This window comes from Atractosteus spatula, chromosome 19, assembly GCF_055471065.1.
Source record: "Atractosteus spatula isolate fAtrSpa1 chromosome 19, fAtrSpa1.hap1, whole genome shotgun sequence".
NCBI classification, from domain to species: Eukaryota; Metazoa; Chordata; class Actinopteri; order Semionotiformes; family Lepisosteidae; genus Atractosteus; species Atractosteus spatula.
Genome location: NC_142724.1, coordinates 282,940 through 309,881, shown reverse-complemented (window position 1 = coordinate 309,881; position 26,942 = coordinate 282,940). Strand labels below are relative to the sequence as shown.

At 45.4% G+C, this 26,942-nt stretch overlaps 2 protein-coding genes across 2 annotated transcripts; one reads left to right on the top strand and one right to left on the bottom strand.

Moving 5' to 3' along the window:
• Positions 1-116: 116 nt before the first annotated feature.
• Positions 117-15,781, bottom strand: matn4 (matrilin 4). The gene is made up of 11 exons (XM_088937436.1): positions 15,541-15,781; positions 8,903-9,008; positions 8,101-8,664; positions 7,582-7,704; positions 6,205-6,327; positions 4,689-4,811; positions 3,663-3,785; positions 2,825-3,238; positions 2,216-2,368; positions 1,350-1,454; positions 117-250 (listed from the first exon to the last, which is right to left on the bottom strand). Exons 2-11 carry the CDS (start codon positions 8,961-8,963, stop codon positions 192-194), a joined length of 1,848 nt encoding a protein of 615 aa, XP_088793562.1. The 5' UTR covers positions 8,964-9,008; positions 15,541-15,781; the 3' UTR covers positions 117-191.
• Positions 12,390-25,597, top strand: rbpjl (recombination signal binding protein for immunoglobulin kappa J region-like). The gene is made up of 16 exons (XM_088937788.1): positions 12,390-12,468; positions 14,032-14,168; positions 15,521-15,578; positions 15,679-15,785; positions 15,902-16,018; positions 16,107-16,240; positions 18,856-18,981; positions 19,548-19,618; positions 19,850-19,965; positions 20,365-20,539; positions 21,760-21,897; positions 22,425-22,537; positions 23,702-23,842; positions 24,318-24,473; positions 24,788-24,891; positions 25,324-25,597. The coding sequence occupies exons 1-16, from the start codon at positions 12,390-12,392 to the stop codon at positions 25,595-25,597; spliced, it is 2,046 nt and encodes a 681-aa protein (XP_088793914.1).
• The last annotated feature ends 1,345 nt before the right edge of the window (positions 25,598-26,942 follow it).

Below are 26,942 nucleotides of genomic sequence, written 5' to 3'. Positions count from 1 at the left end.
AAGCCTGGCTCATCACCTTCATAGTCTGGACAGAGTGTGAGGTGAAGATCTTACTGTGAGCCAGGTCCCAGTGTGTTCTGAATGATGTTAGCGTTTCTGTTATACAAGCAGGTTGTGTTCACATAGAGAACCCTTAATACAGAGAGCCAGAGTCGAGTGACAGGAGCCCCCTTCAACAGAAGATCTGCACCTCACTTCCTGGACAGCAGCTGGTTCTCCAGATCTTCCAGCCGGGCCATCATCCCTGCCAGTGCCAGCTGTTAAGGAACTTGCAGAGAAAGCCCGTGTTGTGCTATCGTCATATTGAGATCTTACTAAGTCTTCAGTGAGCTGTTACTGAGCATTAGGTTCAGAGAGCACAGTGTTTAGTGAGCGGACTCAGGGGAGAGAGCACTATGCTGTTGTGTGCAGTTCTGATCTCAGCCACACAGCCTTTCAGTTCATGTCTATATTATAGCTCCACAGTGCTTAATAAGCAGTAACTGGATAATTGATTGCTTATATGAAACACAGTAAACACTCATTCCAGGTTTTTCAGCTGTTGATGATTTAAAGAGGCCTCTAGCCCCTCCTTTTGTGCAGAACACACTTCTCTCACATATGACACTTTTAAACACAGAAACTCACTGCCCTGCCACTGCTTTCATTTCTTTTTAAAGACTATAAACAATCTTGGGCATATCAAACTAGCACTGTGCTGTTAGTGTACCTGTCATGAGAAAGTGCGCCTTGGTATATTGACATTGCAGCATGTGGAATCTGGCAGACCACAGCTGGTGGATCTGAATTTTATAACTCCTGCTAAAGGCTGCGTCCATAAAACTCTCATTGTGCACCAACCTCCATCACGTGTTCGTGATCATTTAAAAGACAAATAATAAATCAGTGAAAAGAAACCACTTTTGGCAACTCTCCTGTAAAGGAACCTTCTGCGGGCACATTAGCTTCCGAATGAGTGCAATTCACAAGGATCTCTTTCCAGCCAGATGGACACTTGGGGCAGAGGTCAAGCATGCAGAGAACATCCTCACAAAGAGTCATTGAAGCCCTCTGACTCATCACACAGCAGCATATGAGTGGGGCAGTGCACACACTTTGTCTGCCCTTTCAGGCAGTGCTCTGTCTCGCTCCTATGGAATATCAAGGTGCAGTCTAAAGGGGAAAAACAGTACAAAGAGATGGAGGTCCCAGAGGCATAGGCCACTGTGCAGATGTTGTATTTGTGTCAACTCCACGTCCCACCCCTGCACTGTGTATTGGACCTAGTTTCTGCGATATGGCTGTTGCTCTCAGTAAGATGGGCCAGACCAGAGCTGGCTGTGGGTCTAGCTTAGCCTTGGAAAGGATATGTTTCTGTGTCAGCTGCTCCAGGGTGCTCAAGGTGCTTTGCTGGAACTCCACCAAGCTCTCACAGGCACATGGGTCCTTCACCTCAATCTCGCCCTGGCTCTCCTCTGAGACAGGAGACAGACAGGAGACAAACAGTGAGCTGGTGCACACCCCATGGAAGCACCTCACCTCTCCTCATTCTCTCCAGGAAACATATGAAACATGTTTTCTGGGATCCTTCAAATAAAAGCTGGCGGAGATGCTGGAATCAATTAGCAAGCAGCGAGGACAATGGCAAGGCGGTCTGGAGAGAGGAGAGAGTACTGACAGACTCCTGTGCCCATCATCCCATTAATCCTTCTCATTTCCAATGTACCAAACTCCATGGGAAATCGTTAAAATTTTTACTTTTAGGAAAGAAGAAATAATCAGATGTACCTATTTGGTTAAATAATTTGCATTTGTATAGTGCTTTTCATCACAAACGATCCCAGAGAGACTGACATATTGGAGAGGGCCCATGTCACTCTCCCAGAGTGAGATGCAACCTGGACACTGGAGTTATTACTCCTACTCTCGCCATCAGTAACCTGGGATCTGTGAAATGGTTGGGAGACTATTGTTTAACGACTCGTTTAAAGGACAGCAACTCCTACAGCACAGTTTCTGAATGTTACCACACTGTGGAACTGGACTGGAAACTCACCAACTGGTCAACACCTTTGACAGCAGCGACATGGCTTTCCTTAGAGGTCTTGCAACCCAGCACTGACCAGGCCCAGCCTTGATTACCACAGCTGTCACATTTCATACAATCACATTGTATTGAAAGACAGGAGGACAAACGAAGTCTGGAGGTCGGGAGTGCTCTCTGTGTAAACTGTACCTGCGCAGATGTTGAGTTTGAGGTTCTCCGCAATCTGGTTGATGGCAGTGAAGTCAGTGGTGTAGAAGAAGTGCTTGTCCACTGGCTCGGAGGCGATTTCCCTCAGCTCCTCCTCCACTGCTTTGCCCACCCCCACCGCGTACATGGTGATGCCTGGGAGAGATGGGAGAAGGGGCAGACCCGAGGTCAGGAGGACAAGGAGAGAGAGCATGGCCAGGATCATCCAGGAGGAATCAGAGAGATGGGGTGGAAAGGCAACACAGGGAGAAGGCATCAAGCTAAAGAAGATGGAGGAATATTGTCAAGAAAGTCTAAACAGTATCTTCAGCAGAAATCCTTCCTAATGTCCATTTAGTGCACAAAACACTTAAGACAGTTTTGGAAAGAGAGTGGCTGAAGTGCACATTCTCCATTGCACTGCAGACTATATCTTTACTGGGACCTTAGTTCCCCGTGTCTACCTTCAGTAAAATGTAATTTACTTCAATACTGCAGGAAACACAAAGCTAAGCACTGAAGAAAAGAAGTGTTTCAGGTAGATAACAAATAGCTAAATAGCTGACAAAGTGTGTTTGATGTTCTTAGGGGATAAAGGATCCTGGTCCTCACCAGCATCCTTGGCCTTCTTAGCCCACTCAGTGATGTCATCCTGGGATCGCCCGTCGGTGAACACCAGGCCGACTCTGGGGATGCCCTTGCTGGGTGGACGAGCACCCTCGACCTCAGAGAAGCTGTTCTCCACCAGGTGTTTGAGCGCCAGCCCGGTCATAGTGCCCTTCTCCATGTACTCTACCTTCAGCACGGCATTCTTGATGTCCTCAGCACTCTTGTACTGACTGAGTGGAAACTCGGTACGTACTCGGCTTGAGTACTGGACCAGCCCCACCCGTGTGCCGTGGGCCGAGACATCCAGAGAATCCACGACCTGGTTCACAAACTGCTTCACCAGCTCGAAGTTCTGTGGGCGCACGCTCTTCGAGCCATCGATGACCATCACCAGGTCGATATTGGCGCTCCTGCAGGCTGAAGGGGAAAGCACAACAGATACAACTGACAGTTTGACTTTAGTGTTTTCCAGAGACATGCACACCCTCCATCCTAACACTCAGACAGCGTTTTGTGAACATGTGAGAGTTTTTATTAGTTTGTGTGTGTGTTTAGACACCTGCAAGCTTTTGCTTGATGGTAATCATTCCAGGCTGTCAAAGATCAGAAATCTGGCATATGTAACCTGTGACTTTGAATGATAGAAAGATATCAGACTCTGTGCCACTCAGCCCTTTGAAGCCCAGTACCCTGCCTGCACTGTCAGCAGAGGGAGGTCACATAGAGCTCTGTGTGTGGGAATGGTATTATTGTGCACAAAGGTGTGTTTCAAAGCTGCAGGAGTGAGAGAAGTTGCAGAGATGGAGAGAGGCTGTTCGCCCCGAGTGATTCTGATACGTACTGCTGCAGCTTTTCCCATCCTCCTGCAGCAGCTGGCCCTCAGGGCAGATACAGTGGTAGGAGCCGGGGGCGCTGACACAGCGGTGCTCACAGCCGTGCTCCACCGTGTTACACAGGTCCTCCACTGTGGGAAGAGACAGGTGTGAGTCCAAGGGCAGACAAAGGCACTGCAGGAGCATCAGGGCTGAGGGTTTGGGGCTCAGCGCTGAGGGTTTGGGGATCACGGATGGGGGTTTGGGGATCAGAGCTGAGGGTTTGGGGCTCAGGGCTGAGAGTCTGGGGCTCAGGGCTGAGAGTTTGGGGCTCAGGGCTGAGAGTTTGGGGCTCAGGGCCGGGGGTTTGGGGATCAGGGCTGAGGGTTTGGGGATCAGAGCTGAGGGTTTGGGGCTCAGAGCTGGGGGATAAGGGATGGGGGTTTGGGGCTCGGGACTCAGGGTTTGGGGATCAGAGCTGGGGGATCATGGATGGGGGTTTGGGGTTCAGGGCTGGGGGTGGGATCTGTCAATCACACTTAGGATCTGATCCCAAAATCATCTGTAGGTGGTGAAGGAGGAGGAATTGATTGAACGATCATGGAAACTGAAGCCTAGGATTGAACCTAATCTCTGATCTGCTCCAACAGTTCACAATTTAAAAAAAAATATTTTTATTTATGAATGGAGGAGGTTAGAAGATGAAATTAGCTGCCTTAAAATACTGGGACTGTATTTCCCATTGTTGGTTTGGCCAAAGTTTTTATTTAACCATGACCTGTTTTTTTCATTTATGAAAAATTTGGAAATGAAATTCCAATGCCTTAGTTTGGAGGAAAAATATTTACTCATAATATGCTAATCTAGGACAATAATGACACAAAGGTCTTGAGCACAAAATCACAAACCCTGTTAATCTCTCTGAGCAAAGCACGGGTCAGCATGACGACCAGACTCACTTTAAGGCAAGTGAATTGTATTTCCGTATTAATTTGTGACTGTGGGCTCTGCAGTGAGGGTTTCCAGTGATTTTGTAGCCGCTGATCTCAACTTACACTGGCAGGTCTTCCCATCATCCAGGAGTGTGTATCCTTCATTACAGCGACAAAAGTAGCCGTTCAGGACACTGACACACTCATGCTGACAGCTGTGATTTCCAAACGAACAGTAGTCGATCACTGAAGGGAGAGAGAATGTGATGTTCACAAAACATCCCATAGCTTCTATTGAAGTGATGCACCTTTACCTCTTGCAGAGAAGTTACATCAGCGCTCTCCTCAGTAACACTTTAGGTTAGGTTTCCATGGTCAGTGGTTATAAATAACCTATTAACGGTTTATTAATTATGGTTTCAACAGTAACAGAATTTTGGAAATTGTATGAGTATTACAGTTAGCATCTCCTTTTTTCTTATAATATTATTCTTATATACTGTATGTATGCACTATAATACTCTTACTTTTCTAAATATTCCACTGTTAACAGCATAATAATACTGTTATAAGATTGTTTATAATCACTTACTTGCAGATGATCTGCAAACTAAAGTGTTACCATTTTCTATGCCAGACAGTTCCAAGTAAATTGTTTTTTTATTTTGTCAGGTCTCTTGATGGCATACAGGTCTCACTCACCTCTTCATTCCATGTACAAAGTTGGGGGGGTTTAGAAGGGTTATGGGGTAAAATTTGACTACAGGCGAATTTGGGTTTACTCGCTACTCAAAATCCCTCACCTCTGCGTCAGTTGCAAGTTACATCAAACTGTAATATTAAAAGTGAAGGAGAGTAAATCCAGACTCCGCAGTTCCGTGTCAGAGGCAGTACATGTACAGCCAGTGCTTTCAGAAGTGCAGAGTGGAGAGAGGTCATTAGATCTCCGGCCTCCCAGCTCCAGGAAAGGTCTAATGAAATCCCTCAAAAGCAAACAGAGCTTGTTTTGGATTACAGCACAGTAGAATCGCACCCGGTTTGAAGACGATTGTTTTCTGGTGTAAGAAAATACAGTAGATGGCTTTTATTATTTTGGAAAGATGGAAGTACCCAGCATAATGGTAATGGTAAAGTCCTTCCTTTGCCCACTTGTGTTAAATTAAAAAAAGGAAAAGCCAGCCATTTTATTTAATATCAAAACAAGCATCTAACCAACTGGATAGCACCCTAAATTTTTCATTTTATTTTTCTTCCTTTCAGTAGCAAACGTTTTGTGTTGCCAGAGGGGCAGCACGGAGAGCTCTGAGTGCCGGAGGGCCCTCTCATCTCTCCTACAGGGAGGATGGTTTTACTCCTTAAAGAGGATGGTTTTACAAATGGGCTGTATGAGAGATTATTTTAAACAAAGTTCTTCCATTCAGAGAAGTGCCGAGCGTCTGCAGGTAATTGTCTTATTTTCGTGAACAGCACAACAGCCCCTCTTGGGGGAGTTCTGGCAGCATGGGGCTGTGCACCATCACTTGCAGAGTGTGCTCGGCTGTCTGCAGCATGCATTGCATCATGCCCAGGCGCGGGACAGGGAGGGATGATGAAAGGCAGCTGCAGACGGCCCTGGGGAACAGCCGTGCCGCTCACTTACTTGTGCACGTCATCTTGTCCTGGTTCAGGTAGAAGCCAGCCCGGCAGCGGCAGGTGTAGGATCCTGGAGAGCTGACGCAGATCTGCTCACAGCTGTGCTTGCCCCCTGCACACAGGTCGATGGCTGGAAAGGAGAGACATGACACAAAGGACACCTCGTTGTCAGCAGGGGAGATATGCATGGAAAACTGGGCACCTGTGCCCTCTTACAACAGGCCATTATTTAGTATGTAATTTGGGGATACTGGTTTAATTCAAGCCTGGCTGACAGAACAGAGTGCTTTGTCATGTTTTGAACTTATAAGAACATGGCTCATAGAACGGCTTTTATTCAAGTGCTTCCCACTTTCTCCCACCTCCCGAAGGCACACTTGGCTCAGTCAATTGATGTTCCTAACACTGACCCTGACCCCAGTGTCCCATCCGAGAGTATGGTCCTGCCTTCTGTCCTGTGATGGACTGGTGTCCTGTCCTGGGTGTGTCCTGTCTTGTGTCCCGGATGTACTGGTGTCCTGTCCTGGGTGTGTCCTGTGATGTGTCCTGTGATGGACTGGAGTCCTGTCCAAAGTGTGTCCTGCCTTGTACTCTCTTAAGGACTGGCGTCCTGTCCAGGGTGTGCTTCTGTCTTGTGCCATGGCTTCTGGAAATACCTCTGGCTTGTAACAAGGAATATATGACTTTCTTATAATGAATGGGTGTGTGAATAATTTTCCCTTTTTTAAGAAATATCATAATTTTACCTTATCCTGGAATGCAGCTTCACCAAAAAAAAAACTTCACAGAGATACAACAGATAATTTATCTTTTTCTGTTGGCCTTTTCTGAACATGTGGTTTAATAATGGACTTGTGTCTCACATTAGGTCCCAAAGTAATTAGCCTAATTTAAGTTACATAACATTTTATTTAATATTTGGTAAATAGATAAATATAAAGCATATGGAGAAAGAATAATTTTTCAGAATGTGTCAGAATGATGGAATGTTTTTAATACTGCTGGACAAAAATGCAAATTCTATTTTGATCTTTTTTTAACTGTTTGCAGTTTATTTCTTATCTAATCTTCTTTGCACATTCATACATATTTATTTAGATAATAAATTAAACAAGTTTGGAATGAAACCAAAGCCACTTTATTTTCAAACCATATTTCAGAGTAGACAAAAACAAAACTAAGGCCTAAGTTAGATCAAATCACAACGTGTCAGCTTAAAGGTACTGCAAAAAGCACACTGCACTGGCTGGTCTCCAATGGGTAGAAAGAAGAAGTCTGCTATCAGAGTCTTGTAACGCTGGCCTGGCAGAGAGGTGTCCTGATGTAATCCTCTCTTTACTGGGACAGCTGGCCAGTGACAGTCCAAAGCCTACATGTTACCCACCTGAGCAGGTCTTGCTGTCAGTATTCAGGGTGTACCCTGCATGGCATTCACAGTGGTACGACCCAGGAGAGCTCACACAGATGTGCTGACAGCCATGGTCCATCTCGGTGCACAAATCCACACCTGCAGATAGAAACAGCTTATTTTGTAGTTTTCTCTTTAAAACCTTTTCTTTTTCTTTAGTTAGGGAATGTTTTAAAACAAAGAAAAGAAAAAATGAATTTCATAATATCAAATCAAAAGGTCTACAAAAGACAAATTTACATTTGAATTTCAATATTTCAAATTCCAGATGAGACATATTGAGATCATTTGTTTTCTTGTAGCAATATCCAGAGCTTGGCCGATGTAGGAGGATGATGTCCAAGTATGTGTGAAGGGAGGGCACTGGAGTGTAGCGGGATGCGATGGAAGAAGAGGAGTGTGGCAGAGTGAGGAGAGAGAGGTGGAGAAGAGGAGGAGTGTGGAGATAGAGGTGGAGAAGAGGAGTGTGGCAGAGTGAGATGAGAGATGTCTTACCGCAGAGCTTGTCCTGGAACTGCAGGCCAAACTGGTGGATGAGGTCGAAGGACTCCACCAGGAAGACATGGTCCTTCAGAGGCGGGGAGGCCATGGCACGCAGAGACGTCATGTCAGCTCTGGCCACTCCCACAGCATAGATCTCGATCTTTTGGTCCCGCGCCTGGGCGGCCACTTCCGCCACCCGGTCCTGCGGTCGCCCATCCGTCACGATCACCGCCACGCTGGGGACGCCGCGCCGCGCCCCCTCCTCGGGCGAGAACGCGACGTTCATGACATACTGGATGGCCAGCCCCGTCATGGTGCCCTGCGCCAGTGGGATGATCTCGTTGATGGCCTTCACCATGTCGGCCTTGCGCGTGAAGCTCTTGAGCGAGAAGACGTTCTGCACCTGGCTGGAGTACTGCACCACGCCCACTCTGGTGGCATTGGCGCCCACGTCCAGCGTGTGGATGATGTCAATCATGAATTTGCGCATGGTCTCGAATTCAAAGGGACGCACGCTGCGCGAGCTGTCGATGATGAACACCAGGTCGATAGGCCCCGTCTTGCATTTGCTGTCTGCTGCTTATGCAATAAATAAATGAGAACAAAGTCACGCTTTGCAGAGAACTGACTGTTATTAACAATAAAATCAGACAGTGTTTGTCTTCTTTTCTGCAATAACTGAGAGGATAGATTGAGATGGTGCAGCTTCATGATATAGACAACAGTTACAAGAAATAATCTTGACCTTTCATTTAAGAAAAGAACTGTGTCCAGCTGCAGCTCCTGCTGTTCGAGAGGTAATGTTTTGTCTCACCTGGTCGCTGTGGCCTGGCCTCCAAGAATGCAACCAGGGCGAGGAGGAGGAGCAGCTTCATTCTGAGAGCGGTGTCTGGACTGAGGGCTGGGTGGACTGAACTTCACTGGGAGAGAAATGAGCACAGAGTCAGAGTATATTTCTGGCTACAGCAAATTCTTCTCTGTCTTTCTCTGGATCCCACGCCTAACAGAAACCTGGAAAGATTAGAAATCACAGGGTTGAGTAGAGTGAAATGCCTAAGAGGAGATAAGATGAGCCTCACCAAAAAAAAACTTTCTGTTTTCCATCTTCTTTCTTTTAACCAGCAAAACTTATCTGTTACATGAATTGGGTGTTATCCAGAACTATTCATTTTGTTCTCAATACAGAGTTCAGTAAGAGTTTATCAATACAGAAGTGTTGTGTCCAGATTGGCTTTGTCTCATTTAATTCCAACAGATCACAGTCATTTATTTTGGAGGGAATTTATAGGACCACCAACACTTTAATGCTACAGTAGTTCCATCTGTTTAAAATCTCACTGTCAGGAGTACATGTGAGAAAGAGCAGCTTTAGCAACAGCTACAGGCCTCTAAAAGAGATACTGATCCTTACAGAAATATTACAGAACAGTACATACTTGTTCAATATATTCAAACTGTAATTAAGTTATTCTTGCATGTATTCCTTGAAATAGAAAAAATGACCGTCGTACTGTTTGAACGTCAAGGTGCTGTGTTGCCTCTATCCTGGAATCTTACTCCATCTAGTGGAACTGTTAGGAACTGCAGGATGTGGGACTGAGGAGAGTGGTTAATTCTCATGACAGTTATTCTACAATAGTCTGTTAACCTTGATACGCAAGAAAACAAAAGTGCAGCTGAAATGCTAGACTGGTTTTAAGTATATAAAATGTACAGCCAATACATACTCTATACCTGCAAATATAAAACCCAGCAGCCATATCACCCTGCAACTCATACCCGCCAACCCTACTGAAGTTCAGCATGTGTGAGCCTGGTCAGTACCTTGATAGGAGACCTCCTGGGAAAGATAAGGTTGCTGCTGGAATTGGTGTTAGTGGGGCCAGCAGGGGGCGCTCACCCTTCGGTCTGTGTGGGTCCTAATGCCCCAGTATAATGATGGAGAGACTATACTGTAAAAAGGCACTGTCCTGCAGATGAAATGTAAAACTGAGGTTTCTGTGGTTATTAAAAATCCCATGGCGCTTCTCGTAAAGAGTAGGGGTGTTACCCTGGCATTCTGGCCAAATTTCTTATTGGCCCTTAACAATCATGGCCTCCTAATAATCCCCATCTACGAATTGGCTTTATCACTCTGCTCTCCTCCCCACTGATAGCTGGTGTGTGGGGAGCGTTCTGGAGCACTTTGGCTGCCATCACTTCTTCCATGTGGGGCTGCACACTGGTGGTGGTAGAGGGGATCCCCGTTACCTGTAAAGCGCTTTGGAGTTTCCAGAAAAGTGCTATGTAAGTGGAAGGAACTATTATTATTATTATTATTATTATTATTATTATTATTATTATTATATAAAAGTAACCTCTAAACTACAGCTAGCAGTTAAAGTACTTTGTCAGCTCTCTTATATATAATTTACTGTTGGGCCCAGAAACATTACAAAGTTATACAGGACCCTCATCCCCCCCATTACCTTGGCCACACTAACTCCACGAGTTCTGAGCAGCGGATAATTTCAATGATTTCATGCTCATCTTCAGTTTAGATGATGCAGCATGCTGGAGTTAGCTTGGGCCACTGATCACAGGGCAGGCCTGTGGCGTGCAGGAAAGAGCTCTTTCCTTGGGTCTCTGGAGAGACTAGTTGTCACGACCACCAGGCAGTCAAGACCAAAGCGTAAGCAAGCTAATCAGCCCCAGCAGCAGGTGATTATTAACAAACGCCGCCGCACGAGTTAAACCACCTGCGCACACTCACTGTGCGGTGCGCACTGCTATTTAAACCATCTTCACCTGCTTCCCACTGCTCGGTATTGAGTCTACTCCTTGAGAGCTCTACCTGGCGTTTTTCCCCGTACCTCGTTTATTCTGGATTTTGGATTCCCCTTCTGCCTTTTCGACTTTGCACCTCGCCTCTCGCCTCGGACTGTCTGCTACCGGAGAACTTCCTGGATTACGACTTGCCTTTCGCCTTTTGACTACGACCTTGCCTCTCGTTTTGGTTTGTTCGCCTGCCTCATCTATCACCCGTGCCTGCGTCTGCACAGGATCCGTGTATCTTCCCACCAGGGATTCCTAACACTAGTGTAGTTTACTTAGAAACGGCGGAGGTCACACCCACACACTGGTCTGGATAATGGCTCCACTCAGCTTTCGTGGAAACCCGTTTTAGGATTTTCACACTGAAACTAAAAACTAACCCTGACCGGGCTTCACAAAGAGCTCCAGTGTGCTTGTGCTCCTCACACGCTGACTGCACTGACTTCTGCAAAGCCCTAGGGAAAACCATGAAGCAATTCCTTCACGAGCATCAGCCTCCTGGCCATGCAACGCTGTTCGAAATTCCTAGGTTTTACAAAATGTGCACTTCAACAAATAAAACAATTATTCAAATTTGATGCCCTGACATTCGATCAAAGTTATTGCACTGCAATCTAAAACATACAATGCATAGATGACATAATGCCATACAGCCAGACAACAGCTTATCTTTCATCTGGGAATGAGATTAAGTTAAACAGCTTATTGTAAAATCCCACACTGTGCAAATTTGCTTTGTCACTATTTCAACTGTCAGAGTTTGTCTATGGTAGCATGTTATATAAATAAACTGAATTTAAAGACACCTGTCATTAAAGTTGTTCATTATGAGCACCATACATGACCTCCGAAAGCATTTTTTAACAGAAAATAAGGGAAATGAGAATGAACATATGAAGTATTTGGATTCAAGGTATTTTAGTAGCTGATGCACAGTTCACACCACATAAGGGCTGGATATCAGGACAACCTTGTGGTTTCTCATAGACCACTCCAATAATTATTGTAGATTTTTTATAAACCACTGTTTTTGGTTGTTGCAATATCAGGACATGGGCTGTGTCCATCTATGCTGGACGATTGCTGTGAAGCAGGAAGGCACTGGCCAATCCCGGAGGAGCTCTTGTCTCTCTGGCTGGACCTTGCTCTCTCCATTCTCCCCTCTATCTCCCGCGATGTTTGCACAAGCACTGCAGGCGTGAGAACCCCTCACCTGGCTGGCAGGTGGCAAACACAAAAGAAAACCAAGCGGTCAGCTGTAGCCTGACAGACTGACTCGGGACACACAGCACCTCCGGCAGGACTCACAAGGATCAGAGGAGGGTTACCAGCCCCTGTTCTAACACACAGAGACTGAGGGAGAGGCACTTCGAGAGGATTCGTCTTGGGTGAAACAAAATGAGATAAAACCAGAAGGGGCCACCCGAACAGGAGGCCAGTTCTGCAGGTGTGAGGGACCTGTAAGAGAAATCTGCTTCTCTGCCCTCATGGAGGATAGAACCTCAGGCCTGAGACACCTGGGCACCCAGCACCCTACTGAAGAGCCGGCTGGGAAGAGCAGGAACGGTGAGTGAAAGCCCAACTCAGCACATGAGCGGCTGGCTGGAGGGAGTATTGCTTTATTTATTTTAAAACTAAAGGGGAATTTCACAGGAATATTACAACATTTTGGGTGGCATAGTAGTGTAGCATTTAACACACCTGCCTCACGTTTCTTAGTTTCTTGTGTGCTGTGATCAGTTCCCAACTGGGGCCCTTGTATGGTCTCCCCAGGCTTGTGTGCTGCTTGTCTGGCTGCTCCAGGTTCCTCCAACCTTCCTTAGATTCACCAGCTACTGTAGGAAAACGTGAGCCCTGCGACTGGCATCCTGTCCAAGCTGTAGCCCCACTCGTGCCCTGTGCTTCCAGACAGGGGTGCCTCTGTAGGAACAGGAGGCTTTCTGATGATTCAGGGATGAACAAATCACTGCATTTCTGTAGCTAAACCACAGCAGAACCTCTAGAGCCACTGTGCAGAAGCTGGGATTAAGTAACCGAAATTTAAAATATCAATTTCAGATCACAACAACAAGCCTAGAATCTAAAAATCTGCAATATCTCTGAAAAAGAAAGAAAACTACAAATTGGCAACACAGTTCAATTTTCCATAAGTGCTTATTCTATTTAACCGTAACCTGGGTAATTCTGTTATACTGTACACTAGACTGCACACAGATATGCTGAATTGAACTGTATTGTCCATGAAGAAGAGCTGCACAAGACGATGAAGGGGGACATTGTACCACTAGGTAGGATGTCATTCAAGACTGAAGTCCTGTCATCTTAAGAAGTGTAGTATCTTGAATAAATGAACTTTTTCTCTTTATATAGTTTTGCATGAATGTAATTGATATTTCTTCAGAAAACAAAAGGCTACTGTAACCAAGACCAAACGTAATAGTGTTTGGCTTGAATTATTTCCAGCTTAAAATATAACTGAAAAATACTCCCTAAAATAAAATCCATTAGAGGCTGAAACTCTTCCTCCCCTCTCGGTTGCCTTCCAGAGCAGGGCTGACTCAGCACTAAGGAAGCTCACAGACTGCACAGATGATCCCACTCCACAGCACCACAAGGGGCATTGACAATAGAGACACCTCCTGATACAGAGGGGTATCAGACGTTCTGCAGGGCAGTCTTTCATGTTTTATTAATGCCTTATAATAAAGGCTTGCTTGAACAAACAGATAATCCTTTAGGATGGGGAGGAGGAACCGAGGGCAGTCTGGATAACAGAGAATAAACTATCATGGCATGTTAATGAAGAACAGGGATTATACAGACTTATTAAGAAAGTGAATCCACTCTTATTCTCACATACTTTTGTATTGACTTCCAGCAAATTGAATAGATAAAGAGTTTAGAAAAAAACGAACAGTCTCACTCTCAAAAGATATGTTGGCTCTGGCGAAGGTGTGTGTCCTCTTCTAGCAAAGGGGCACCAACACGAAGAGAAAGGGCAGCATGTGTTTCACTGTTAGTGCTACACCAGACCCCCAGAGAAAATCTGTTTAAATGTTAACGTGTAGGCTGGGCCTCTGGGGTCTCCTCTGAATAAGGGCTCACTGTTAAAAGCCGCTCATTTTTCAGTTCTTCAGCTCAGCGGAGTGCAGAGCAGCAAGGGCCTAAAGGAGACCCCGATTAAGGTCTCTAGCAGCACCGTGTCACTGATGGAATTTATAAAACTGATGTCCGATCTGCTGCTGTTGGGAGTCATGAAATCGCAGGTTTCGGCTGGCAAAAGAATGTACCCTTTCCTATGTACAGTTCAGTCTGTGCACATATCACTGCACACATTTCCTGTACACAGATAAGAAAATGACTCGTTGTCTGTTTTATTACTTAAAAAGGTTCTAGAATTCACGGATCACGGCCGGACGAAAGGCTTAATTCAAAAGTAATGGAAGGAAAATAAAAGACAGCTAGTATACACATGTATTGTGCAATATAATTCACAAACAAAAACGTTACAATATGTGATTTTTTAAATGATTTTCAACCAAAACAGACCTACGGTTTTATTAATATCTGCTACATACCTTTGTTCTGGCCAAGATGTTCAACTCGTAATCAGTTCCTTTCTTGAATTGCAGCAGTTAAGAGCTACTCCGTTTTCAAAAACTTCATGCAGTGCTGTCGCAAACAACTACCCGCCGGCGGTATTCCGACTATTTCCCACAATAAAACACACGAATAGCGCGCACTCGCTCGGAGACACCACGATTTACAAGGAAGCGAAGAGTACAAGCTTAGGCTAAAACTGAAACAAGCTCCGTACTAAAAAATCGCACGGTCTTTCCAGACGATCCTACAAGAGAATTCTGTAAATAAGTTGGTATAATAATAATACCAAGTTGTAGTGCGAATATCACAGTGACTTATTTATTTAGTGAAATATTGATACTCTGTCTAGAGCGACGTGTACTGTGCGTAAACAGAGAATCCGAGTTAACCATCACATCCCTCCAATACAATTAGTCGTTTAAAAGTCTGTTTGTCGCGTGGGAAGAAGGCTGTTTTCCAGACAATTATCTGCTTTAACGCAGAATTGCGAAGTCAGTGATTGCCGTGAACCCCTCACCCTGCCAGGCGCGCTGCACAATAACCCTTCTGTCTCGAAGTGATTGTGAAGCGGCTCCTGTCGGGGCGCCGATGGTGTGAAACTGCGGCTAACAGCGTGGCGCGAGTGTTAAGTTTCCTGCTGTCGAAGCGTTTTCATAGTCTTTAACTGCAACAGCCTCTCCATCCCTGGAGAAACTTTTAACTGTTCTCTTCACCTCCTCCTGCGCGCATGTGGCCAATTAACGGTAGATAACAAGCAGAATTAACTGCGTTCAGATTTTAAACTTTAAACAAAATGTCACTTCTCCATATTTAAAGGTTTGCCACAGCAAAAAGCTGCAGAAGTGAAGTACGGAGCAGTTAGAGTGTGCTAAAGCAAGGAGACCCGTGCCAGAGCTCTGAAAAACGTGGTGAACTGCGGTAAAGGTTCTGCCAGTGTCCCCCGCATGCCCCCAGGTAAGAGAGGCTGGAGTGACAGTGCGGTGTCTCACTCTCTCCCTGTCCCCCTGTCCCGCAGAGCCGCTCCACACCACTGACCTGCACGCGCCTGCGCTGCTGCCGCCCGGCTGGGACAGGTAACCGCGCGCCGGCCCGCTCCGCGTGAGCCCCGTGTCCCGGGACAGTCCTGGGATAATCCTGCTCTCGAGCAGGCGAGTCGCGCTCTTCGGGTGGTAGGGCACAACGTTTCTGAAGGTCAGACGAAGAAACGAAAACAAAAGTGTTCTGTTGCAGTGAAAGTTCGGATGCTCTTGCGTGCTGGGCAGCGGCGGAGTGGACTGAGAGTCTGTAGCGCAGGTATTTAATTCAGAGAAACAGGGTTAAACTCTCAGACCCCTCCCCCCGTGAAATAAGAGCAGAAGCAGCCGGTTTGAACGGTACGGCCTGACCTCGAACACAGGCGAGCTTTCTCGCCCCGCTGGAGCTCCTGCTGCTGGTCCGGGAGCACGTGACTCACGCGAAGGGGTCCCGAGTCTTCCCGGGTTTCTGGGGGAACGGTGCCCAGTGGTCAATGCTGGTTTTTGTTTTACTTAATAAATGGGAAATAGAATAACCATTAACAATTTAATTTAGGAGGAGAGAAGGGTGCTTGAGATGTTCTGCAGATGTACTCCCCGGACCCGCCCGCCCTCGCGGGTGTGAGAGGCCAGGAGGCATCACCACGCGTGACCCTGACGCGGCGGCGCTGGGGCCACGCGGCTAGCAGGCCACACCAGCAGCAAGGAGCTGGGCCCCTAGAGTAGAGCAGTCTCATTCTTATCGTCTGATCTAGCCTGCTGAAGGACTTATTTACTGATGCAAATTACTTCACATTACAAAGTAACTCAGTATGAAACAATTTACTTTGTATTGATTTTGTCTCTTGAAGATATTGTGCTTCTATGACATATGACTATTGCATACATATGGCAAGTATGCAATGGCAACATTTCCTGATCATTAGCAGTGGCATGTGCTCATGCAAAGACAGCAAGGCACCTATAAATGCAACATTCCTAAACAAAAAGCCAAGATCTTCATATTAAATCGAAATGCTTTATTCTTTGCCTGCGTATTCCAGTTACTAGAAATTTTATCCATATTATTTGTTCATTGATTTAAATTCACCCTTCCATTTGCCAACTGCTTTATCCAATTCAGTGTATCAGGGGAGCCGGAGTCTATCCCAGCAAGCAACAGGTGCAAGGCAGCGTACAGCCTGGAGGGGCACCAGTCCATCACAGGACAGACCGACACAAACGCACTCGCACCAGGGCCAATTTCCCAAAAGCTGATTAACAACATCCGAAAACATACTGGTAGGAAACCAGAGCACCCAGAGGAAACCCATGCAAACATGGGGAGACCATACAAACTCCACACAGATAGCACCCCAGGAATTGAATGTGGGGCACCAGCACTAAGGCTGCAATGCTATAATTGTGCCACTGTGTTGTTCGCTGATTTAAATCCATTGAAAGAAAACACAAGCTCCTAATCAATGTCTAATACTACATCACCAATAGTTTTTTTACCATTTTAGTTGGCTGAATTTCACTTGTGTAATACATTTGCTGAGGGGGCAAAGTAAACTTCATTCAAAATATGAAAGCAAACTAGATCCATGCTTCTGCTAATCATAATAATGAGCCATTTTAAAGATCTTCTTACTGCTTTTCTGCAAGAGACAGTGCTTCTGTGTGTCTGCCCGGTGCTGAGACAGGCTGACTATGATAATGATCTGAGTGCATTATGCTTCCTTGGGCTAAAAGCTTCCACAATGCCAGTGGTGGCCACTGCACAGGAGTTTCTCAGGGTCTCAGGACAATTGCTATTCAAGTTCTCTCTCGGCACAGTAATGTGCTGAAAAGAGATTGATTTAAAAGGACAATAGCGGTTAGTGACCTGGCTAGAATTGCCCTTTGATGTTTAAAATTGGACCCTGCTGACTCCTTTCAGTACTTTTCCAGGACAGCTGGACTATTGTTATTGCTGGGCATTTTTAACATTCTATGAATTATGAGCTGCATTCCACGGCAGGTGTCTGGGACTTAATATAGAGAATATCTTTCTTTAGTCTAAAGATCTATTTCAGCTTGAAGTTCTCACCCAGAGCATCAAGACATTACTCAGAAAAAAACATCAATAACAGTTACAGACACTTTTGTGCAAGAGTATGGCAGATCTGGTTAGTTAATTTGTGTATTAAAGCATGCATGCAGTAAATTAGCAAAGACATACAAAAAGACTTTAACCCTTAAAGCTGACGTGGCAGAAGATGGTACAGTCGTATGCTTTTCTTATCTGAAGATTGTTTACTCTTGTGCTGCATGTGCAGAGCATCAATCTTCTAATTGAGCTTCCCAGCCACTGTGTCAATCTTGTCAATTGGAAACAGATGAAGAGCTTTTGATCTGCCATCCCTGTAGCAGTTCTGCTTCGGTTTCTCTCTGTCCTATATTTGTTTATCGGGAAAGTTGATATCTGGCACAGCTTATGTACACATGCATCAAGGCTGGTTTTGTTTCAGAAAGGAACATTTGAACACTACAGCAGAAAGATTATTCAAGGATTATTTTTATTTAAAAAATGTAAATGAACTTGACTTACTATGTAGCAACACCCAAAATGAAAACCGGTGAACTAAGGGAGTAGTTTAGCTGAAGTATAGTGGAAAAATGGGACGGAGACTTTTTGGTTACATTGTGGCACATCGCTCTGTGGAATCTGTTTCTCCCAAGGAATGTAATAATGACTGCTGAGACAGAATAAATCTGAAACAGCTGAATGTACTTTTATGAAATGTATGAAAATGAACAGTATTTAATTCCCAAGATTAATTCAGGGTGTTCTGTTCCTTTACATTGCAGTCTGGTGGTCAGGGCTGGAATTTTAGCCACAAATGTGGCCCCTTGACTTGACTGTCTGAGAAAGTTCTGAAAGAGGATAATTAATTGTATTCTGTTGTTTATATTTCATGTGATAGACATGACAATTAAAGATGCATCTTCCATGTTATGAATGTTCTTAATCTAATAATACACACATTCAGTTCTCTCTTTTCTATTTTCAACAGGGTTATTCATTTAAAAGATTAAGTAATATTACAATTGCTAAAGAATCTGTGATGAATGCTGTATAATATCTTGTACATCACTTGCTTCTTCAAAATGCAAATAATTGAAAATTTATTTTTTTTAGTCTTGTTATTCTAGTCTCTAGTATTCCTTACAGCAGTCACACCGATGCTTTGACACATTCCTTGAGCTGCTTTCCTGACATACTCAAAATGTCTAAAAGCTCTCACATACTGCTGTGCTGGAGTCAGCCAGTGAGTAACAAGCTCTCTGTGGCTGGGCCACATTCACCGTGCAGGACAGGCCCGGAGCGACCCGGAATCACGCGCAGTTCAGTCCGGCAGTACCTGCAGTTCCTCCCAGACCAGTCTGTGCTCATCCTGCATGCCAAGGTGGCGCAGAAGTCCTACGGTAACGAGAAACGGTGAGGCACAAGAGTCCCAATCCAGGCCCCTAGAAACACTTGAGCAGCATCTGTAAGACATTGTCAGGCATCAGCACTCAGCCTGAAGCCTGGCCAGGACCCTAAACACAGAGAACTCCAGCTGGACTGAGCCGATTGGGGGACTTGCACTCGCAGTCCTCCTGTGAGACCGAGAGGGGATGAGCTGGCCAGCAGCTTTGGAACATACACAATTTCTACATTTTCAGAAAACAGACTTCATAGATTGTACCACTGTTATGTTTCAGTGCAATAGGTTTCTGTTTGTCGTGTCATAATAGTCTGTCGATATTTAGCGTTGATCTTATTCCACAGGGTTGTGAAATTACTTGGACGCATTCAGATCAGATTTTTGTGATGCACAGTTAATCAAAACTTTAGTCAAGTGCTCTACACCACCCTTTAAATGTTCCTTTTTTTCCTGAATTAAATGACCTAAATTCCATTTAGTTTAATGTGCTTTTTATATGAGACCAATGTTTACTGTCTGCGTCATGGTTGTAAATTAACATTTGTGGGAGACGGAGACTCGCCTTGTTTTTCCTCAGATTCTTCTGCCCTCCTCCATGTGTCTACCTCACTGGGCCAGGCTGGAAACTCAAACAGGAACTGCTGAAAGGTACAGGCGCTCATAACATGGTAACAAATCTGCTGGCCCTGGCACAGAGTGGGTTCTAAACATGGACCCAATAGAGACCCACTCTCCTTCTCTGAGGCTGATGCAATTTCAGTCTGTTCTGGTGTACTGAGTCAGTGTACTGAGCTGGAGATGGTTGGGGTGCAGGACAGAGCTCTAGTTCCTCTAATATTGCAACTGGGTCAAACATCTCTGTCTTTCCCTGCCCACCAGCCAGCGGTCTGGGAGACTCCAGCTGCAGGGTGCGGGGCTACATGGGGCTGGACAGCGCTGGCAGCACCCAGAGCAACACCCTGAAACTCAATTTTGAGGAACAGCTGGACTCAAAGGTACAGCAGGAAGCCACAGCTGGAGACAGATTCATCCAAAACCATTGAGTGATTGTACTCCCAGCTCTGCAGTTTAGATAGAGTTGAAGATAAAAACCATCATTTTACACACATGAAACAGCGTCACAAGGTTGACATGAATAGGCTACAGGACCTGAAATGGTTACAAGAGGATGGTGGATTAAAATCTCTATGTAGACACTGGTATATACTCTCCAGCAAGGTGCTGGATGCCCAGCTGTGTAAATTCTAGAAGAGTCCTGTGCTCTCTCTAGCTGCACACTGTAGACAGAAATAAGGTCCAGGCCCGTCCGTTATCCTCTTAGGTCTTTATCTTTTAAAGAGCTGGAAATGAACATGAAGGTCCGAACTGAAACAATTCTGACCGTTTCTTTTCAGACGTTTGGCTGTGCAAAGGCTCTGTACATCTCTGACGCTGACAAAAGGAAACACTTCAGGCTGGTTTTGAAGCTGTTCTTCAGCAATGGGCAGGAGATAGGCTCCTTTTACAGTAGGCAGATCAAGGTGATCTCCAAGCCATCCCAGAAAAAGCAGTCCATGAAGAATGCAGACTGTAAGTGCACGCTGGCGTTGAGAGACCGTGTGTCTTACCAAACTACTTCCATAAGTTTCTGTTCTGCTTTCCCTTTGTGCTGGAACATGCTTTTACTGTGTCACTGTGTTCATTGTATTTTTCTCTGATTTAACTGAACCTCAGGAAACCTCTGGTTAATTGCTATAGCCAGTGCAATCTTGGCAGGGGAAAGAGAGGCAGTCAGTGCTGCCAGTAACACTGCCTGAGATTGCATTACCTGTTACCCGAAAGGAAAGGATATGACAAATGCAGGCAAGCTGAGATCACAACTACTGTAAACATTTTGGTGACAGAGCATTTCTTTCATTACTGTGGCAAAAGTCAAAGAAAATGTGTGGGTGTACTGATTTTAAAAAGCTATACATACTCCAAGCTGTATACAGTATATTATTCAAAACACAAAGATAGTTTAGCAAAGGCAGCAGTCTGACTGCTGGTATTACATTCCTTAATTTATGTGCAGGAGGAAAAATACATGTCTCAATAAAAAGAAAAAATGGAACATAGCAATGTGATCTGGAAGAAGCTGAGTTTATGATTTATGGAACCACGTGGTTAACTGTGTGGAAAGATCCCTTCTCATGTAATAATTATTAAAACCACAGCAGTAGGTTCTCTGTAGCTACAGTATAGGTATTTTTTTTACAATATACAGTGTTTTACATGATTGCTTTGTTTTCACTGTTGGAGATTATTGTGAGCTGCACCACAACATTTCCACAACTGAGGAAATAATATATTAACATAATAAATGAATATAGTCTTTAAGAAACCACTCTGCTTTTTTAAAAAAGGTCAGTCAGCCTATGTAATTAAGCACCTTTTCACAGTCACACCCCTTCACAGTGCCTTGCACAGTCAGGCCAGTGCAGGGCTGGGGCATAGTCATGGCGCAGAAAGTGGCAGAAACATTCCCTGGACGACAAGTTATGTGTAAAAGATAGGAGCGGTTGTGTTTGTAAAGTCGGCTGTAATAAAGACCTTATTTTTCTCTGTGGGTGACTGGGAAGCTGCGTGCATTGTAAATAAATTGAAAGGGGAGCTCTCCAGCAAAGAAGACTGGCCTTGGGTGTAATAAAGTTTCCTTTGTCAAACACTTCTTACCAACACTGTGCAGCCCTGCTGGTCTGCAGAGTGGAAATGATCACACAGAGGCCCGGCCCCTGATGGGGATCTTCACCGCCTGCGTGTCGTTGCAGTGTGCATTTCCTCGGGCTCCAGGGTGTCCCTGTTCAACCGGCTGCGCTCCCAGACCGTCAGCACGCGGTACCTCTCCGTGGAGGGAGGGGCTTTTGTGGCCAGTGCCAGGCAGTGGGCAGCCTTCACCATTACCCTGGGTATGACCTGCCCCCACCCACACACACATGCACATGCATAAAGACCTATACACACACATGCACGCATACACATACTCACACATACACATACACACATGCACACACATACACATGCACACAGCACATACACACACATACACATGCATGCACACCTATATGCACAGGCACACACTCATGCACACATGCATGTATGCACACACATGCATGCATACACACATACATTCACAACACACATGTACACACACAAATACAGACACACACACATGCACACACACACATCTGGGGCCTCGCTCACTCCTGCTCCCTCATCTCTGACACTGGTCACTGGAGACCTGTCACACGTCACTAGTTGTTGTTTGGTTGGTCCTGTTGGTTCCTTTCTTTTGTTTCCTCCTTCAGTCACTACCTGCCTTGTAGATAACTCATGTCATTGTGATTTGTAGTTCGTGTGCTCACCAGAGCTTTGCGGCGTGTGCTCACCCAGGTGCCCAGGTGGCCTGATGTCTGTGCCCTGTCTCTGTGTTCAGGGGGCGAGCAGCAGGCCGAGCAGGGGCAGTACCCACCGCGCGAGGGCTACATCTGCTACGGCTGCAGTGTGCGGCTGGTGTGCACCGGCACTGGGGTGGCCCTGCCTCCCATGGTAAATACCTGACCCCCCCTTTTCCAATACTGACCCTCGACTGGTTAGTCCTGCAGGAGGTCTGGTGGATCAGCCCTGAGCTGTACGTATGAATCAGCTTAGGGAAATGTCAGTAGCTCTATATGCAATAGATGCCTTTTGCTGACTTGTGTTTTTGTTTTGTGGCTTGTTTTTATGCAGACTTTAAAACACATGATCATACTATACACGGTTTGAGAAAGGCTCTACTTGTGTACACAAGCCTCAAGTCCTGTGACTGTGCAGGGGTTGCTGCTGGCATGCTCCTCACTGATGGGCTTGACTCTATCTGTGCCCACTCCTGCTGGGGCACAGTGTGGTGGTGAGGCAAAGATGAGGCTGAGCCAGCTTGAATAAGAAAATGTGTGAGAATTGAATGACTAGAGCAGCACACTGTGCACCACAGACAAATGCCAGAACTACAAACCATGTTCTCAGGAGGGAGGAGCACAGCCTGTTTTACGTGATGGAAAAGACACTGTATCAGATGATTCTGGGAGGAAAGTGAACTATTATTCATACTGCATGTTTGAGCTTTACTATCCTTAAAGCACTAGTTTGCTTTCTCTCTGGAACAGATGTCGGATGTTTGAAATAGTGGGCTGTGTGGTGATGTTATTGTAACAAGCGTGAGAATTGGTGTGTTCTGCTGTTAACCTTGTCAGTCATGTGAGACCCTGCAGTTTGCTCTGAGCACCAGTGCAATAACCTACATCTGGGACTCAGGGCTCAGTGATAGATTCCACATTTGCCCTCTTCTGCTCTCAGACCTCAGATCTGTGATGTGTCAGCAGCTCCTTGAACTCTGTCCACTCTCAGTGCTCAGTCTCTGCTAGGGGTGTATTTTTAGTCTCGCAATGCTGAGGATTTTAAACAGTTAGTCAAGAATTCTTTCTTATTTCTAGTCTGCAGTGTCATATTCACCACAGGGTAATTCTTCCAAGCAGATTCTTGGCATTAAGGCTTTGCATAATTTGTTTTATTTTAAAATGAAACATGCCAATAAATCTTTGAAGTATAATCACTGTTCACCACTTCCTTTGTCAGACGATGTAAGCAAAAAGTAGCTAAAGTAGCTATTTATCTGTAGCTGTGAAGTGAATGCAGTGACATCATTATTATGCCTTAATGTGCCTTACTTTGCAGGTGATCAGGAAGGTAAACAAGCAGCATGCCATGCTAGATGTGAATGAACCGGTCTCCCAGCTGCACAAGTGTGCTTTCCAGTTTAAAGACAGCAGCAGGATGTACTTATGTCTCTCCAATGAAAAAATCATACAGTTTCAGGTATTCTCCACGCATGCTTTGTTACCCTCTGCAAGCAAATCTGGATATCTACCTCAGAATTCATTGTGTTGCAGTAGCACCTTGGTACTGATATTAAATTGATTTATCCCTGAGTTTTTAATTTTCAAGGATTGTTACGCAATATTGCCAAATGATTAGAAATGCTTCTCAAGAAATGCAGTCCTCACCCCCCTCTGGAGAGGGTCATTCAAATGAGAACAAGAGCCGCTATGGTTCATTGCTGCTAGAACTGCAGCCTGTAGTGTGTCAGAACAGCGAGTTCCCAGCTGCTCTTCTGTTTGTGTTAGTCATCCTTTAGAAAGGGAAATTACAAATCTAAGGCTTTTTTTGTTTTACAAAATTATGACATTTGATGGAATGTAAAGGGAGACTCTGAGAACTGTGCTCTCCACTGGGCAGTGATTAAGTGGAAGGATCAGCCAGCAGCTTGTAAAGACAGTGTTGCCGCCTGCAGGCCTCTCCCTGCTCCAAGGATCCCAGTAAAGAGCTGCTGAATGACGGCTCATGCTGGACCATCATTGGCACAGAGATGGTGGAATACACATTCAGCGAAAGCCTGGCCTGCCTGCAGGGTCCTGTCACTCCCATCCCGCTCATCAGCACTCTGGAGGTGAGGGAGAGACACACTGCACACAGCCTTAATTCCACTGTATCGCCTAAAATATCTGTCCACATTAGCACCTTTCCGTGTCCTAATACAGGGTCAAGTATTTAAAATTTAATCTCTGTAAGAATCTGTCTTCAAATATTATAGCATGGTTTTCAGAAAACTGCATATTATTGATTGTTGACAGTGATTGTGAGCAAAAGTCCACTTCCTAGCCATCACTGTAGAATGGTAGCCGGTTTTGAATTTATGGAGCACTGTGCACCATGCAGTTGCTTTGTCCCTCAGTCTGACTCAGTGATCTCTGCTCCTGAAAGCTGAATGGTGGTGGAGATGTGGCCATGCTGGAGATCCAAGGAGAGAACTTCAGCCCCAGCCTGAAGGTCTGGTTTGGAGATGTAGAAGCAGAGACCATGTACAGGTGAGAGACTGTCCTGCTCCCTGAGATGATGGGAGAGAAGGGCAGGGGCCACATTCACAGTCTTACATTATAAGGTTCAGTTCAGGCTTACCACTGGATGTTTTCCTGCTTTCTTTACTGTTTTTGTTGCAGTTGCATCCAGTAAGAATTTTCTGTTTTAAAATCAATTCTAAATTAATTCTGATTTTATTCTAAATTAAGTCTTATTTTTGGAGGTTGTGTAATTAGGAAATGAAGACAGGGAATAATGGCTTAAACGATAACTCACAGTTTTTTGCAAAGGGGGTTGTGGAGAATATTAGCAGAATACCTGAACGTGCATGATGGTTTTCTGCTGGTTAATCAGTGAAGTGATGACAATGTAACCGTGTGTGATTTGGCCAGTTTTCCACAGCAGACTTGCATTTCTGTCTCGTTGCTGTGCACCTGCAGGAGCCCCAAGTCCATGTTGTGTGTGGTGCCTGACGTGTCTGTGTTCAGCGGAGAGTGGCGATGGCAGAGACACCCCATCACGGTGCCCCTCTCCCTGATCCGCACTGATGGGCTGATCTACCGCAGCTCCTTCTCCTTCACCTTCACGCCCGAACTGAGCCCCCTGACCAGGTCCCGAGCCCCACCAGAGTGTCCCCCCGACTCCGACTCGCTGATCAACACCATCCATCAGGAGTTCACTCGCACCAACTTCCACCTCTTCATGCAGAGCTAATCCTGGACCATCGATCAAGACACATTCCACGCCATAAAGACAGGGGACACACAAAAAAATTCTGAACAAGAGAAAAAATAATTAAGCCTCCAGTTATTCAGTGCTGCTCAGGAACCAGCAGAGCCAGGCCTTGGCCTGAGGTGGGCATTCTGGATGTGCTGGAGGAGACCTGTGTGAACTGGAGGTGTCACCCACAGGCTGTAATTAGAGCTGCAGGATCTCACATCTCAGAGCTCTTTGAACTGGAGGAGATGGAGCGGCTCAGAATGCTTGGGGCCACGATGCATGTGATCCGGGCTCCCCTCCTCTTCTCTGTAAGCGTGATGGCTGTGAGAGTGGGACTGTGTCTGCTTCTGTCTGTCAGCCATGGCTAAGAACAGTGACACTGGCTCTCTCCCTCAGCTCCATGTTTCTCTTTTGCCATCTTTGTACTGCACAATGGACAGCATGAAAACTGAGAGAGACAGAATTAGCAAAGTCTCATTGAGAAGCTGGTAATACAAAGGTGATGTTTCATAACTGTAATAGGTAAATATATGCAGGAAGTTTAATTGGTATTTGTATTTGCAGGAAGGCTGGATATTGCTTGGACTACTCCTTGTTTCATAGGATTACATAAATTTGCATGTCTCACCTTGTCATGTCTAAATTGCCCTCCTGGGATGAATAAAGTATTTTGAATTGAATTCAATTCAACACTGGAAAGGCTTTTCCAATCAGAAAGTCTAAAAAGCACTGCAGAGAAGAGCGGAATACATGAGAATCTTGCTTTTTTAATCTCTACACAATTCTGGGAGTGTGATAGTGAGATGAGTCATTTCATTCTGCAGGGGCTCAGGAAATGTCAAAAGCTACAACAAATTATACAGTATGTCATCCAGTTCATTGAGCTGGATGAGAAGAGAAACAGTTTTTAAAAAGTTCAGTGAATTGGGCAGGAAACAGAAAGCTCAGCTGACATAGAAAGATACTCAACAACACAAATTAGACTGCCTTGCGTTATTCTGAGCAAGTGTAGGCAGACTCCTCTGTCCCAGCCATCTTCAAGTCAGCACTGATGGGTGGAGAGGTGCGCTCCTCGTCGAGAGACGGAGGGGTCACTGTGTCGCTGGGTCCTCCCACCCTCTCCCTGCCCTCTGGCTGGGGAATTGGGAGGTGTGATTGGAAGAATTCTGCACAGTGGTACAGCAATTGAAAAGCAAGTAACAATGAGGAAAGTAAGAGAATTCATGTTGTTTTCTTGCAATGCCCGTGGATGTTCGGCAGTGGGTCTGCCTGTCTTCCTGCTTGTCATCATGCTAGCTGTGGGCTAAGACAAGACTGTAAACTATCTGACTGATATTTA

Excerpts from the sequence above, each read along its gene's own strand:
- matn4 (XM_088937436.1), bottom strand. The coding sequence starts at position 8,963 with ATGAAGCTGCTCCTCCTCCTCGCCCTGGTTGCATTCTTGGAGGCCAGG. Across the intron at positions 1,455-2,215 it reads CAAACTCAACATCTGCGCAG|AGGAGAGCCAGGGCGAGATT; the intron begins GTACAGTTTACA and ends CTCCTGTCTCAG. Across the intron at positions 251-1,349 it reads GGAGCAGCTGACACAGAAAC|TGGCAGGGATGATGGCCCGG; the intron begins ATATCCTTTCCA and ends AACAGCTGGCAC.
- rbpjl (XM_088937788.1), top strand. The coding sequence starts at position 12,390 with ATGGAGGATAGAACCTCAGGCCTGAGACACCTGGGCACCCAGCACCCT. Across the intron at positions 19,619-19,849 it reads CAAACAGGAACTGCTGAAAG|CCAGCGGTCTGGGAGACTCC; the intron begins GTACAGGCGCTC and ends CCTGCCCACCAG. Across the intron at positions 20,540-21,759 it reads GTCCATGAAGAATGCAGACT|TGTGCATTTCCTCGGGCTCC; the intron begins GTAAGTGCACGC and ends GTGTCGTTGCAG.